General features: G+C 52.7%; 1 protein-coding gene across 1 annotated transcript; it reads left to right on the top strand.

Annotated features, from left to right (window-relative positions):
• The first annotated feature begins 333 nt into the window (after positions 1 to 333).
• Positions 334 to 13,389, top strand: LOC144934447 (ADP-ribosylation factor-like protein 4C). The gene is made up of 2 exons (XM_078860203.1): positions 334 to 602; positions 7,621 to 13,389. The coding sequence occupies exon 2, from the start codon at positions 7,818 to 7,820 to the stop codon at positions 8,421 to 8,423; it is 606 nt and encodes a 201-aa protein (XP_078716329.1). The 5' UTR covers positions 334 to 602; positions 7,621 to 7,817; the 3' UTR covers positions 8,424 to 13,389.
• Positions 13,390 to 14,379: the final 990 nt, after the last annotated feature.

Here is a 14,379-nt window from a genome sequence, read left to right as displayed (position 1 = left end):
AGCTGTCATTTGTGGCCAAGTTGCTTCTGAAAAAAAATATCTACACAACTCAGTGGGTCTTACCTGGTAAAATAAAAAAAACTAGTCGTAGTAGTACCTTCAATAGTCTCCTCCCGAAATATCGGGTCACCGGGGCCCGCCCCTGTTGCCCATCCCTCCCCATCCCTCCCCATCCTCCACCTCCATCACACCCACAGTGGGGCATGGACTCTGCTCAGTGCTTTGTTCCCCCCCACCCAGCACGCAGCGCCTCGGCTCAGCCCGGCCCCTATTCATGAGACCCCTGTCCCCGCCTCCCCCCCCCCATGACTCACGCCCGCGATAAGGGGGGAGAGTCTCGGGGGAGGAGAGAGGGGAGGAGGGGAAGGCGACGAGGAGGAGGAGAGAGAGAGCTTCTGTGGGGAGGTGTCGCTGCATCTCGCTCGCTGCGTCGCGCTGCACTCGAGCTGCCGGCGGCGTGGCCTCTCTCCGGGCAGCAGCGCGGCTCCCCACGAGGGGGGACCCCGCGAGTGAGACCCGGCCCTCGGGACGACCCCGCGACTCTGGCATCTGAGACCTGGGACCTGGGAGCAGAGAGGACACGCGCGGACGCAGTCGCGCCGGTGAGAGCTGGGGTGCGGGCGTTGTGCGTAACCGCGGGGGTGGGAGCCATAGAGGCGATGACCCACTTTTAGGCTTAAATATTCACAACAACAAATTACCATTTTGCGAGTCGCGTAATGCATCTCGCTGCGCATTGACGCGCGCGCACTCCGACACGACGAACGATCGGCACAGCCGGTATCGTGCACGGCTCGCCTTTTTAGACGCAACTGAAGTTGACGCCGTTGCTGCTTTCTTGGGTTACTTTCTACTGTGTCTGCGCCGTTGCGGTTACCTGTTACTCATCCAGCAGCAGGTAAGGGGGGGGTAAGAGACGGCTGGCTAAGGCGATCGCTGTAATCTGCCACGGTGGGACGATGGCTCACGGTGCTGTGCGGAGACATTCCACGCCGTGTGGCTCAACTGCGTCTGAATAGAGGATTTGACCGCCCCCCTCCCTCCCTCCCCACGATGCGATCCTGCGACAGGACGAGTCGCGAGTCTTGTTGTCTCGACATCCGTGAGAGTGTGAAGTGAAACGCGCTCTGCTTCTCTTACCCCCGGATTCTCAAATGCGTAGTAACTAGCGGCGTGACGACCCCCCTCGCCCCACTGCCGTCGTGATTCAAGAAGCACACCCCCCCCCCCGGTCGTGCCCACCCCCCCCGGTCGTGCCCACCCCCCCCGGTCGTGCCCACCCCCCCCGGTCGTGCCCACCCCCCCCGGTCGTGCCCACCCCCCCCGGTCGTGCCCACCCCCCCCGGTCGTGCCCACCCCCCCCGGTCGTGCCCACCCTTGAGCAAATCGTTCAAATCTACGAATCGGGGTCATTCGTTTACACGCTGCACGCGTCCGATGATCGGTAGGATCTGGGGCACGTGGATCTGCGTGTGCGTGCGATGTGCGTCACGCGTGGGGGGGAGGGGGGCGCGCTTGATCCAAATAGAGATGGAGCTCGTGTGGGTGTGCGCGGTAGTGTGGTATGGTCATGGGCCTCCCCTAGGTCGACTCGGCCTCAAATTAGTGTGGGGTGTAAGCATCGCCACTGGGGGAGACAAAGGCGGCCGGGCGTGGTGTTGGCCACCCCACCTCCTCGTGTGCAGTGCCGGCCTTCATAGGTGCTCGCTAACAGCACTTGGCCCTAACAGTATGTTAAGGTTATACGGGGGATCTTTGTGTCAGCAATTCAGAGTTTATTATGTTAATTTTAAACAAACCATTGACAATAGAATTTGTTTTGCCAAGTTCGGCATGTTTACATTTACTGTGTAGTAACTTAGACGGGGGGTCTTTGTTTTGTAGTGTATGGGGGAGTGGTAGTGCAGCGGTTAGCGTGCTCGGCTACGAACCCGGCGATCCGAGTTCAACTCCTGCTCGTTCACGGCCAACATCAGTGACGATGAGCTGAATCGGTCCTGGGCCTCCCCCAGGTCAGCTCAGTCTAAAATTAGTACCTCGTGTACCGTGCCGGCCTTGTCCTTCCACCGCACCTCCGATTAGCACGGTTAGCTGCATACGGTGCGTAAGAAGTTATGTATACTGTACATACATAGGTGCTCGCTAGCAGCACTTGCCCCAACAGTCTGTTGAGGCTATACAGGGTGAGGGGCTGCTTTGTGTGTGTGTCTGTGCGCAAGTGTGCGTCCCGGGCGTTCCATCAATCATCGGGCGCGTGCAGCGTGTAACATTAACAATGTTCCTCGGTTGTGTCGGTAAATCACGTGGGTATAGAAATAAAATAAATTAAATCACTTATTTTATACCTAAGTGACTTTACCGAAAGAACCAAAGAGTATGGCTCCCTGCAGTCACGAAAACTTCAAATCTACCACGAAGATTGGTAAACGTGGAAAGGCGGGCAAGGAACTGGAGTGTCGAGAAGCACTGTTTAGAAAAGGTAACGAGCAATGTGTGAGCGGCTGAAGCTCCAATTTTGCCCGTGGCCTCCGCCGCGTCTTGCGTACGCCGCTTGTTGTAATGGGATTGTGTCCAGGGGCAAGGGGGGTGTGTGTGCTAAGTGTGTGCGCCACATTGGCTGAACCTTTGAACCCCCCTTGCCGTTCGGAATGTGTGCTTCGCGGGAGATGCAAGTGGAATGGGAGATGCACCTGCGTGTGTGTGGGTGTGCGTGCGTGAGCTTAAAAGGTGCCACAGTCATATCAGTCTGTTATCATTCCACTTGTTTACCCATGAAAGAGTCGCTGAGGTCTCAAGACTTTTTCAGGAGGGTCCGACCTGCCATGTCTTCTAAACTTTTTATTTATTTTACCAGGTAAGGCCCACTCATAAGTGACCTGGTCACAAATGATATCTCTACGAAATGGCGTATCATGTGGAAATTGATAGCAGACACAAATGCACTAAATGCATGTTTCTAAATGTGGAGGAAAGACCCAGATAACAATCCACGCGACCACGGGGAGAACATGCCAACTCCAAATATAGAGGCGTCAGGATCGGGATCGAACCCACGACCTGTAAATCAGGCTAGGTAGTTAAAATCTCGCCACCGTGGCGATGCTTGCTACGTGTAAGCCCAATTGAGTAATTTGTTGGCAGTGTTTCACCATTGGATTATTGTGGCTCATGCCATTTACACTGTGTGATTTGTTTAGGGAGAAAACGGAAAATCCGAAGGCAAACCACACGCATAACAGTGGTAGCGAATATACAAACTTCAAACAGAAGCACCGAGTCTTGAATCGAGCCCAGGCCCTTCTTACCGAGGCAAAAGTGTTGTCACTGTGCTGCTACCCTGCCATCCTTGACCCCATAATCCATACCACCTCTGTTCCATGACCTCCTGACAGCGAGCCCTCCACACTTAACATGACGGCCTCGAAGTGCACCTAGCCTGGCACAAAGTCAGTGGTGATGTGACCGTCACTTAGTGGCGAACGGTGGCTTGTGTACATGTTGCTCTTTTTTGTGGTGTATATAGCAATCGCTTGTTTTAGTATCGATGTTTTTTTAAAAGTAATGTAACATGCAATTCGTCCACGCGACAACCTCCAGCCACTGGTGGCCAGTTCGTTTATTCACTACAATAGTCAACAATTCACGAGATTAATTTATTTTATCTACAGATAACCCACAATATTTCTAATCGGTGGGCCCGATTGTGAATGGTGCAGCTAAGCTCTCTACTTTATGTCCGAAGCTGAATGTACGCTTTGTTTACATACGCCTGCCAATGAATTATTTACACTGATTTTGATCTGCATGTAAGCACTTTATTGTTCTTACTATCTGCAGGAAAGTCTGCGTGGTGTTTCGTGTAAATAATTTGTTGTTGTTTTTGCTCTCGTTAATTTGGCACATTCCCATCGTGCAGTGTCCCTTTAACTGCCGCCCCTACCGACCGTCTTGGGCTGTGGTCAACCTTGTTACAGAGCTGTCTCGCTTAATGGGGCCTTACCAGGTGAACTAACACGGTCTGGGTCTCTATGTACCTCTGGGTCTCTGTGTAGCACTGGATCTCTATGAAACTCTATGCATCTTTGTGAATATTTATGTAACTCTGAATATCCGTGCCACTATGAATCTGTGTCAATGTAGATCTCGATGTGACTCGGGAGTCTACATGTAACTGTACGCATCTGTATGCAATGGATCTCTATGTAACTCTATGTTATGGATCTCTATGTAACTCTATGCTATGGATCTCTATGTAACTGAAATGTCCTCCAACTGCCGTCGCTGCGGTCGTCCTCGTAACCGAGCTGGCTCGTCCAACGGAACCTCATGAGCTGAAAATAAGGAATCTTGAGTCTCGCATCTGGCATAGAGAAATACGCGGCGGTGGTTGTGGTTCCTGCAGGAACTCTGCGTGGTGGGTGACAGATGTCCTGGACTGGTGACGCGTGTCGGCGTGACGCAGGGAGATGCTGCGAATGCGTTTGTTGTCTCCAAAAGGCGTTGTGTGCGTGCGTGCGTGCGCGCACGCGCTGTGGACGCTGTTGTCGTCGGCTCTGCTCTTGAACGTGTGTACGTTGAAACTATTCGCTGCTATTTTGAGAAAGGCATTTCTCAGATGTTACAATGTTGACCGAACACAACTAAATTGTGAAAAGTTGAATGTTGCTCGGCAGGATTTGCTTGATTCATAGAATATTGCAGACTCGCGTTCAAATGAACTGGCACCTGGAGAGCCACCATCGGCATACAGTGAGTTGTAACAATATCAACCCGCACAGAGTTGGTGGGTTTTAGTACACTGGTCGTGCCGTTTGATGGAATTACTTCGATTCAGCAAAGATTGTTTTCTCTCTCGCACATCAAGAGCTGCGATCCTGCCGTGATGGTTGCACACTTGGACTTGCAATCCAGTTCCGCTCTCCCCGGCGCGGCAGTTGAAAGAATGCGGCGAGTCTCGAGGAGTGTCTTTTTGTGCCATTAAATGTAATCTTTTGAGTTACCGGGATATTTTTGTTAGCCTTGACAATCGTTATCGGAAGTAGCGCTGTCCGTGGAGATGGCTCGAGCCATCTCCATGATCATAATTCTCATTTTAGGGAAGCCTCACAGTCTGAAGACGATTTGTTTTCTGTAAGGGTCACCAAATTGGGATGTTGTAGCCAATGGGCACTAATGAGCATTGAACATTTGGGAGAATTCCCTATAAGTACCTGAGTAAAATTGCTCGTACGAGGAGGGTAACAGTCAAAGTTCTGCACAGTTAGACTCAAGAATCTGTTGCTGTACCACCGTCTGAATTACATTCGTAATGGTCACTTATCAAGGTATGAAAGATGGACCGTAAAAACAGGTGCAGATGGATAACGAAAGACAGATGTGAACGCAACTGATATGGAGACACAAACATAGACAGATAGGACAGCGATAGACACTCGAATCTTGAAGGATTCGCAGATAGACAGATACAGAAATATGGAAAGAGAAATACACCGAGACACAGAGATGGACAACAATACGACACACGGGCTAATACAGCCGGGAAAAGGACAATGCGGCACTATTTTGTGGACACTGCAGAACACTGTATAGGCGTAAGCAGCAGAGCGAGCACCGTGCAGCAGCAGAAACCCATTGTTGTAGAGCAGCGGTCCCCAAACTTTTTGGCACCAGGAACCGGTTTCGTGGAAGACAATTTTTTCACGGACCCGGGGGGGGGGGGGTCATCATTGGGTCTTTCCCCCTTTTCAAAGAAGCTCTCCAGCGACGTTTGTTTTTTTTACTCATTTTGGCTCGGGGGCTAGAGCTTGTGGGCTTACCAACACTGTGACTGAAACAAGTGCGCAGTGCGGGGAAGAGGCGCGGACGGAAGTGGTGAATAATAAAATAATGGGGATGGGCCACGCGCGGACTCACCGCTCTCACCTCCTGCTGCTGTGCGGCCCTGTTCCTAACAGGCCACGGACCGGTACCGGTCCACGGCCCGGGGGTTGGGGACCCCCCTGTTGCAGTGTGCTTCCATGCCTGAGCTCCCCATCTTCACCAACCCGCACTGGCCAGCGTGATGTGAAGGGTGGTCGAATCATTCCCACAACCCGCATGATGATGTGGGGAGGCGCTCGGGCAGCAATGGATTGGCAGCAAGGGCCGCACAAGACTGTCGGCATCGAAGTCCATCGCATGCGACTCTCCCTCTGAACGCTCCAGCAGTAAAAATTCCTGAAGAGACTGTGCGTGTTATTCCGTGCGACATTGTGTGTGGGTGTGTTTTAAACTGTGGGGAGCGGTGGTGTAGCGGTTAGCGTGCTGCACTACGAACCTGGCGACGGCAAACACCAGTGACGATTATCTGAATCGGTCCTGGGCCTCCCCTAGGTCGACTCAGCCTGAAATGAGTACCTGGTGCGATGTGTAAACATCGCCGCTAGGGAGACAAAGGTGGTCGGGCGTGGTGCTGGCCACCCACCCCCTCGTGTACCGTTCCGGCCTTCATAGGTGCTCGCTAACAGCACTTGCCCCTACAGTCTGTTAAGGCTATACGGGGATCTTTATCTTTGTTTTAAACTGTGGGGAGCGGTAACGTAGCAGTCAGCGCGCTGCGGTACGAACCCGGCAACCAGAGTTCGATTCCCGCTCACGGCCAACGCCAATTATCTGAACTGGTCCTGGGCCTCCCCTAGGTCGACTCGGCCTCAAATGAGTATCTGGTGCAGTGTGTAAACATCGCCGCTAGGGAGACAAAGGCGGCCAACGTGATGCTGGCCACCCACCTCCACGTGCTCACAAACAGCACTTTTTTCCCAAAAGTTTGTTAAAGTCTATATGGGGGATCTTTGTCTTTGTGTGTTAAACTGTGGGGGAACGTCCTTTGTCTGAGACCTCTGGGAGGGCCGGGTGGGGGGGGCAGATGACTCGAGTTGGTCTATCACTCCTCCTATGTCTTCACGTCCCTACCACCTGTTGTACGAGGGCCCCATTATGTTGCGCTGGCAGGGTCTGCAGAGGCATTTCGAGTGCCTCAGGGTCAGCTGCCAGATAGTGACGGAAGTCGGGCTGCTCTGTTGTTGTTGTTATTAATATGGGCAAGTCACAACGAGTTTGGCGAGTACCCGGGTCTCCTTCGCCGCAGCAGAACCCTCGTCAGTGCGGTGCGTTTCATGTTTACGTCGCAGTAGCAGCAGTTTGTGAGTTTGGCACCAGTGAAACAAAGTGCGTGTTTTTTAAGGGAAAGAGATTTGCTAGAGTATGATATGTTACCGCTCTCGCAAGCCCGAGTGTGATAACAACACGTAATATGTTAATGAGCATTTTAAATAATCTGCAGAACAAGTAACACAATACACGTTAGACTGCTGTACTCATAACAATGAACGATAGCAAACTCTGTAATGTGAGTTGTGTTAATTGAGCAAGCGGCTTCATCCAGTGTGCGTGCTCGCAGATTACCACAGTCAGAGAGTGCGCCGTAACGAGTCATCACGACGGACGACGATGACGTACAGTAACAACGGAGATCCCGATCGATCCAGGGCCGCTAAACCTTTTACGACGACGTGAATCCGGAATTAATATTTAACACTCGTAATTGTTTAGTTTTTAATCCGTCTGCGTTTTCTTTTTAAGAACTGCCTCCCGGCGGCGGCGGCGAGAGGGAAGACGGACGGAGACGCGAGCCCCCGAGATAATTATCTCGCTCGCGATCTGGGAGGAAGGTGAGGAGGACGAGCAGCAGGCGGCGACACGGAGCCCCGGCCCGCTTGACCCCCCCTGCCCCCCCCCCGCTCCTCTACCGTGCCCGGCGCGGGGGGCCGACCGCCACGATGGGGGCGTCGCAATCGGGCGGCAGCTCCCCGCTCGCCAAGCTGGCGACGCTGCGCTCGCTGCACATCGTCATGCTGGGCCTGGACTCGGCCGGCAAGACCACGGTGCTCTACCGCCTCAAGTTCAACGAGTTCGTCAACACGGTGCCCACCATCGGCTTCAACATGGAGAAGGTGCGGCCTGGGTCGGGCGGCGCCCGCGGCGTCAGCTTCCAGTTCTGGGACGTGGGCGGCCAGGAGCGCCTGCGACCGCTGTGGCGCTCGTACACGCGCCGCACGGACGGCGTGGTGTTCGTCGTGGACTCGGTGGACGCCGAGCGGCTGGAGGAGGCGCGCACGGAGCTGCACCGCGTGGCGCGCACCCCCGAGTGCCAGGGCGTGCCCGTGCTCGTCGTGGCCAACAAGCAGGACCTGCCGGCGGCGCTGGCGCCCGCCGAGGTGGAGCGGCTGCTGGCGCTCGCCGAGCTGGGCCCCGCGGCGCTGTGGCACCTGCAGCCGGCGTGCGCCATCATCGGCGAGGGCCTCCCCGAGGGGCTGGACAAGCTGTACGAGATGATCCTGCGGAGGCGCAAGATGCTCAAGCAGCAGCAGAAGAAGAAGCGATGAGTTTTTTTTTTTTCGCGCGTGCGTGTTTCACGCGTGACGAACCTATTGCTGTTGTTGATGTTTTGCTTTTTTTTAAGCTCATTCTGCAAGGGTGGTTGTTGTTAATAGTGCGCCGGAATGAACGGCGGCGTTTATTTGAGACCCGTGCGTTTTGAAATGTATGCAATCGTAGCCGGCGCGTGTTTGCCGCCCATGAGCGGAGGTGAGCTCGCGATTGAGGCCGCGCGGTTTTAATGCACTGCCAAGGAAAAAGATTCTACCCGTGATGGCTGGAGCGACGAAATGGAAGTGCCTGGGTACGCCTGCCTGCCTGCCCGCCTATCCGTGGGCTATGACAGATGTAGTATTGTATTGAGAGATGTGTTTGCGTTACATTTGTCATACGTTGTGTGCGAGCAGGTGGGTGCGAGTGTCTGCTACAGCTTTTGCGCTCCACTGATTCTGAGCTGAAGTTTTCGTGCTGCAGGCGGAGTTTCTGCATCTCACTGACCGAGTCGGTTTGGACTCCGCAGTTGGTGAACAAACGTTGAGTCGAGTTTACTGGATTAAGCGTAATGAATCGTGCTGGATTGAGCGTATGAATTCTGGATCAAGCGTGTGAGTTATGGACTTCTCTGAGTTAGTAGATGTGTGAGAGCTACTGAACGCCCCATTGGGGTACAGATCCTGCTGTGATGCTGCAGTGGGAGGGGGGGGGGGTGCAGGCAGTGCCGGGTTAAGCTAGTGCGGTGCCTGTAGCATGTTGAAGGCAGTATAGTACTATAGTAATAGAGCAAGTGCAGAATCACTGAACCGGAATTGATAGCTTGAAAGCATTAAGCGCGGGGGGCCCTTGAAAGTGCAGGGCCCATAGCACGTGCAGCTACTTTTGTTACCAGGATCATCCGGCACTGGGTGCTGGTGGTGTCTTTTGTTTATTTACCGAAACCCCAGAAATCGGCTGCGCCTAAAATGCGACCATCCTACTTGGTCGCCAATTCTGAAATGAAAACTTAAGAACTTAGGACCGACCTTGCAATTGATGTAATTTTAAATTCGAACGATCCCTCGCGGCACCAATTAACTGGCGGACCGCACGGAAGCGACGAGGGTCGCGACCACCACCACCACCACCACCTCATAGGGAGAGACCGGAAGAGCCCCTGTCTGCGAGTCGTTATTAAAGTTCGCTGGCATGGGAGATGGACATCGTTTTGTCTGCAGTTCCAGTAATGAGGCCTTTTTCTGCACCCAGCCACTGTGAATAGATCCGCGATTGCAGGAAGGTCACGGCGGTGGGGAAAGGCAGAGAGGCCCTGGAGGAGAAGACGGTGGGAGCCATGTTTTCGTAAAAAATGGACTCGACAACCGACTGAAACGAGAATGATAAACGAAACTATTTCAGATTTTACCACGTAAGGCCCACTCAGCTACGAAGCTTTTTTTCAGAAACAACCTGGCCACAAATGATAGCTCAACGAAGTGGCTGATCGTGTGGAAATTTATAGCAGCCGCCAAATACTCTAAACGCACGTTTCTAAATGTGGAGGGAAAAACCGGGGGACCGGAAGAAAAATCCAAAACACGCAAACTCCAAATATACAGGCGTCAGGGTCGGGATCGAACCCACGACTTGCATACCAGGCGAGGTCGTTAACATCTCGCCACGGTGACTGACTTGCGGTGGACCTGAGGCTGGAACAAGATGCTTTTTGTAAAATAAAAAAATATTTATCGGTTGCTTTGCGACATGCCATGGGGCGGCAACGTTGAGTGAAGTTTAGCGTCGTCTGGCCTTGGCTTTCATTCAAGAGTGGAGAGAGCCTTGAGGCTGTTTCCTATGGGTGGGGTACATTGCTTGTGAATACGAGAGTGCAAATTGTGCCTTTTATTCATGTGCTTTCCAATGCATTGTGTATCTCTTGCGATAATGCAACATCTGCAATCTGTTGTATAATGACAATAATTTACAACCCTTTGTCAATCCACTGGCACTGCTAGACGAAGTCTTATCGCCCCCCCCCTCCCCAATGCTGTGTAGGGTCATGGAGGTTATTTGACTATACTGGTCAGTGCGGGTTGGTGAAGGTGAGGCTGGGTGCAGGACCGGTTCAGCTAGCGCTCGTCACTGATGTTGGCGTGGCCGAGAATCAAATTCGGGTCGCCGGATTCGGAATCCCAGCGTGCTAACCACTGCGCCACCGCTCCATCTACGCAAGCTGTTACGCTGGGGATTTAAATTCTGTTTCATAGGCGAGTGTTTTTAACGTGCCCACTTAGCTTTTCTACGTGCTTAAATGCATTTATAAATGTATGCATGCATGTTGAACTTCTTTCGCACCGTACGTAGCCAACAGCGCTCATCGGAGGTGTGGGGAATAAAACTGCTGTGTGGGTGCGAGCCGCGGGAGTGCATCGATTGTCGTGCCCACCATGCTGGGCACGAGTGGCCAGAGCTTCTAAAAGCAGCTTCTCAATGGGAATGATGCAATTTCACCGAGAATTAATGTAGATAGAGAAGTGGAAATAAAATCAATTTATCTGTCCCTTTTTTTCTTTTCAAATTCATGCCATTTGTTAATGAGCGTGACATTTTTTTTTTTTGCATGGCGGGCATCATTTAAGTTGGGGCTGGACACGCGATCATCGGCACTGAAGTCCCGGAACTTCCAGCCGTCCTCTGTGATGCTCAACGCTAGTACGCACCTCCGATTAGCACGGTTGGCTACGAACGGTGCGAAAGAAGTTCAATATCCATACACCATGGGTTTCCTCTCCCACCTGGTTTGGCATGAACCAGGTGGCCTGTAGGGAGTCGTACCACACTCAACAGGTGGATTCTCGGCAGAACAAATGTGCTTTGTCGACCATAATCTGTGTCTATTATACGAGGTTAACGCGGAGGACAAATAGACAAATGTACAGCGGGTTTACTCTTGTTAGGAATCATCATCAAACACAGCATAGCTACTGTTGCCAAATATTATGGCCACGGTTTTGACCTCCTTCGGTCGTCATAAATGAGGCTGCCGTGCAATTGTATACACACACAGCATGGTGATGTCCTGTGACATGCAAGGCATGTCACTGACCACAAGCCGGATCCTCCCATCATGCCTGGCACGTGACATTGAAGTCACGCGACATTCAAGGCATGACGGGAAAACCGAGCTCGCATGACACCAGCACGCAGTGAGCAGCAGTCTTGTTTAAGAGCCCCCCCCTCCACCCCAGCACTCAATATTCAAAAATCGTGGCCTTGCTATTTGGCAACGATGGCTATACTCTTACTCGTTGTGAATAAGCTCCCAGCGTGCCTTTCATGTGATGTGTAATGCATGCTGGGATGACCGATGTATTTATTTTACAGTCACAATGTCGCCGTGTGAATCGCCGTTTGTGATGTCGTATTAGTACTCTTTCGTTTCCAGCCTCCACGTAGTTTTCTGTCCGCGAGTTTTTCATCATTTACAGAAAGTGGTGGAATGTTTGTTGAAGGTACCGCGTACCAGCGCAAACCTGGCCACAGCGATCGGTGTCCTTTCTGTGCTCCGTGTTTGTGCGTCATGGGCATGCCATTTGGCGGTGCATCAATTGGGAGTGTGGAGATTGCTTTCACGCGAGCTGTTAAACCAGGTATCGGCATTGTGAGCATGCAGGTCAACGCTAGCTCGCTCGCTCACCAGTTTGTGACCACGCTACACTTGATTGAAGTGAGTAAGATGACTTGTGGTATTGTGGGTGGAATGCTTGTGGATTAAAAACTTGAGTTAGATTTTTGACTGCTCTGCCACTCCCTTGGCAAGCAACAGCAGACTTTATGAGATCAGTGTTGTTTTTGGATAAAATTACATTTTTTGTTCTCGTACGCGCGTGTGTGTGTGCGTTTTACGCGTGGTTGGCGTGATGCGCTACGAATCTGGCGAACCGAGTTCGATGTCTGCCCATGGCCAACACCAGTGACGATTATCCGAACTGGTTCTGGGTTCTACTCAAATGAGTAACTGGTGCGGTGTGTAAACATCGCAACAGTGGAGACGAAGGCGGCTGGGCGTGGTGCTGGCCACCCACCCCCTCGTGTAACGTGCCGGCCTTCAGAGGTGCTCGTTAACAGCCCTTGCCCCAAAAGTATGTTAAGGCTATAAGGGGATCTTTGTTTTTGTTTTACGCGTGTAAAAAAGGCCGGGTAATTGGTTGCTCGTTTTCGGATTACGCATTCCTGTGAGATCTCCATTGGTTATGAAAAAACACTGTCGTTTATTTAAAATGTACAAAAATGCTGTATTCTTGTTTATTTAAGCCGAAGTTCTTTTTTATTTGTATATGTGTACGTGTAACTAAAAGCTTTAATAAGTGTGCAGACTTGTTTCCAATGAATTAAGACTGATTTTTTTGGGGGGGAGGGGAGTGATTGCAGAGACGAACAAACCCGTGAATGAAAACCCCACAGGGATTTTTCCGCAAAAGCAAATTCTCGATTAAACAAGACAACCAAATCTTCGCCTCGATCCCTAGTGGCTAATCTGCAAGGCGACCGCTACTTGAAACACAACCCAATCTTGCCCTGCAGCGTGTGACCAACAATAAATCCGCGTGGGGAGTGTCTCCTCGCGATAAACGAAGAGGTCATTAAGCGGTATCGGGAGGCCACGAGTGGTGGTGCCCCCGTGCAAGGAATTCAATGGGGGGGGAGGGGTTTGGGGTCCCCTCTGCTGTCCTATAACTCCGCCGCCTCCTTCGTAGCCCGGTAACATCGCTCCTCTGCCAGGGCAGTGGCGGCGTGTGCGCTCGATGGCTGTGCCACTCGACTCGAGCCACGGGGGGACAAGGCGAGAGGCCCCGCGTCCTCTCGCCCCACGCTGTCTTCTGGACTTGGAACGCCGCTCTCCCCGCTCCGCGCGCGACTTGCGGCGAGCGACTTTTGCTTTGTCGTTGGTTCTGAACAGAATGAGAATGGTGACGCGAAAAATAAAAACCCACGTCAGGAGCGTGCCTGCTCTACTCTCTGTTCCAGTCTATTTCTGTGGGGGGGGGGGGGGGTGTTGTCGTTCCACCACCACCGTCACCAGCGAGCTTGTGCCAAATGAGCAATGCGGGTGGCGTGACCACTACCGGTGGAGTCGCGTTCCTCGCAAGAAAGAAGAGGGGGGGAAATCGGCCTCGTCTATATTCATCTCGAATAAAGCCCCCCCCCCCCCCGGGGTGTTGACGCATCGACTGTCGGCACGCGTACAAGAACCATCGAGTGACGCAGCTCGGGTCCGTCACCGAGATGTAATTGCGAGTTCCGCTAATCCAGTCTGTGTTTAACGATTGCGCATTGCAAACAATCCCTCCTTGGAAGCGGTCTTAATGAAGCTGACGCGGTAACGTTTCAGCGCTGATACATTACCGATTGGTGGCACGTGACCGGTTTCCATTTCCTTTAATTGCAAATATTAACGCTTGAATTTTGGCAGGAGCTACACAACACTGGCAGTGTCGTCGCTTAAATCTCCTGTAACCGATTTGGCTTACGAGTGGAATTTGGGCAGGACTCCCATTGTGATCATTACACCATCGCACAAATCCCACCACCTAATTAAACGCCTTCCACTGAACTCCCCCCCCCACCCCCACGGCTTCCTGCGCTATTCGTGTGCCGTCGCCCCATTCAATACCCGCCATACCCCCCCACCCACCCCCACTGCTTCGTCCCTTGCCATGCCCACTCGGCCACACGCAGCTTCGTGCCTTCGTCCCCGACACCACCATCAACAACCGGCCCCCTCCCGGTCGTCAGCTCGCCGCCCCCCTCCCCTCCCCGCCCCATGCAGAGAGGAATCTCAAAAGGAGCAGCTGCTCTGGGCTCCTAGGAGACGATGGGCTCGAGAGGGTTTTTTTTCTTCTCTCTCTCTCTAAGCCGACGTGAAGTTTTGCGGAGGCGGGGAGAGGTGGAGGAAGGGGGGAGGGAGGGACAGGAGGAGACGGCGTGGAT

The sequence above is a fragment of the Lampetra fluviatilis genome, chromosome 10 (assembly GCF_964198595.1).
Source record: "Lampetra fluviatilis chromosome 10, kcLamFluv1.1, whole genome shotgun sequence".
NCBI lineage: Eukaryota > Metazoa > Chordata > Hyperoartia > Petromyzontiformes > Petromyzontidae > Lampetra > Lampetra fluviatilis.
This window is presented reverse-complemented; position numbering and strand designations above follow the sequence as displayed.

Excerpts from the sequence above, each read along its gene's own strand:
- LOC144934447 (XM_078860203.1), top strand. The coding sequence starts at position 7,818 with ATGGGGGCGTCGCAATCGGGCGGCAGCTCCCCGCTCGCCAAGCTGGCG.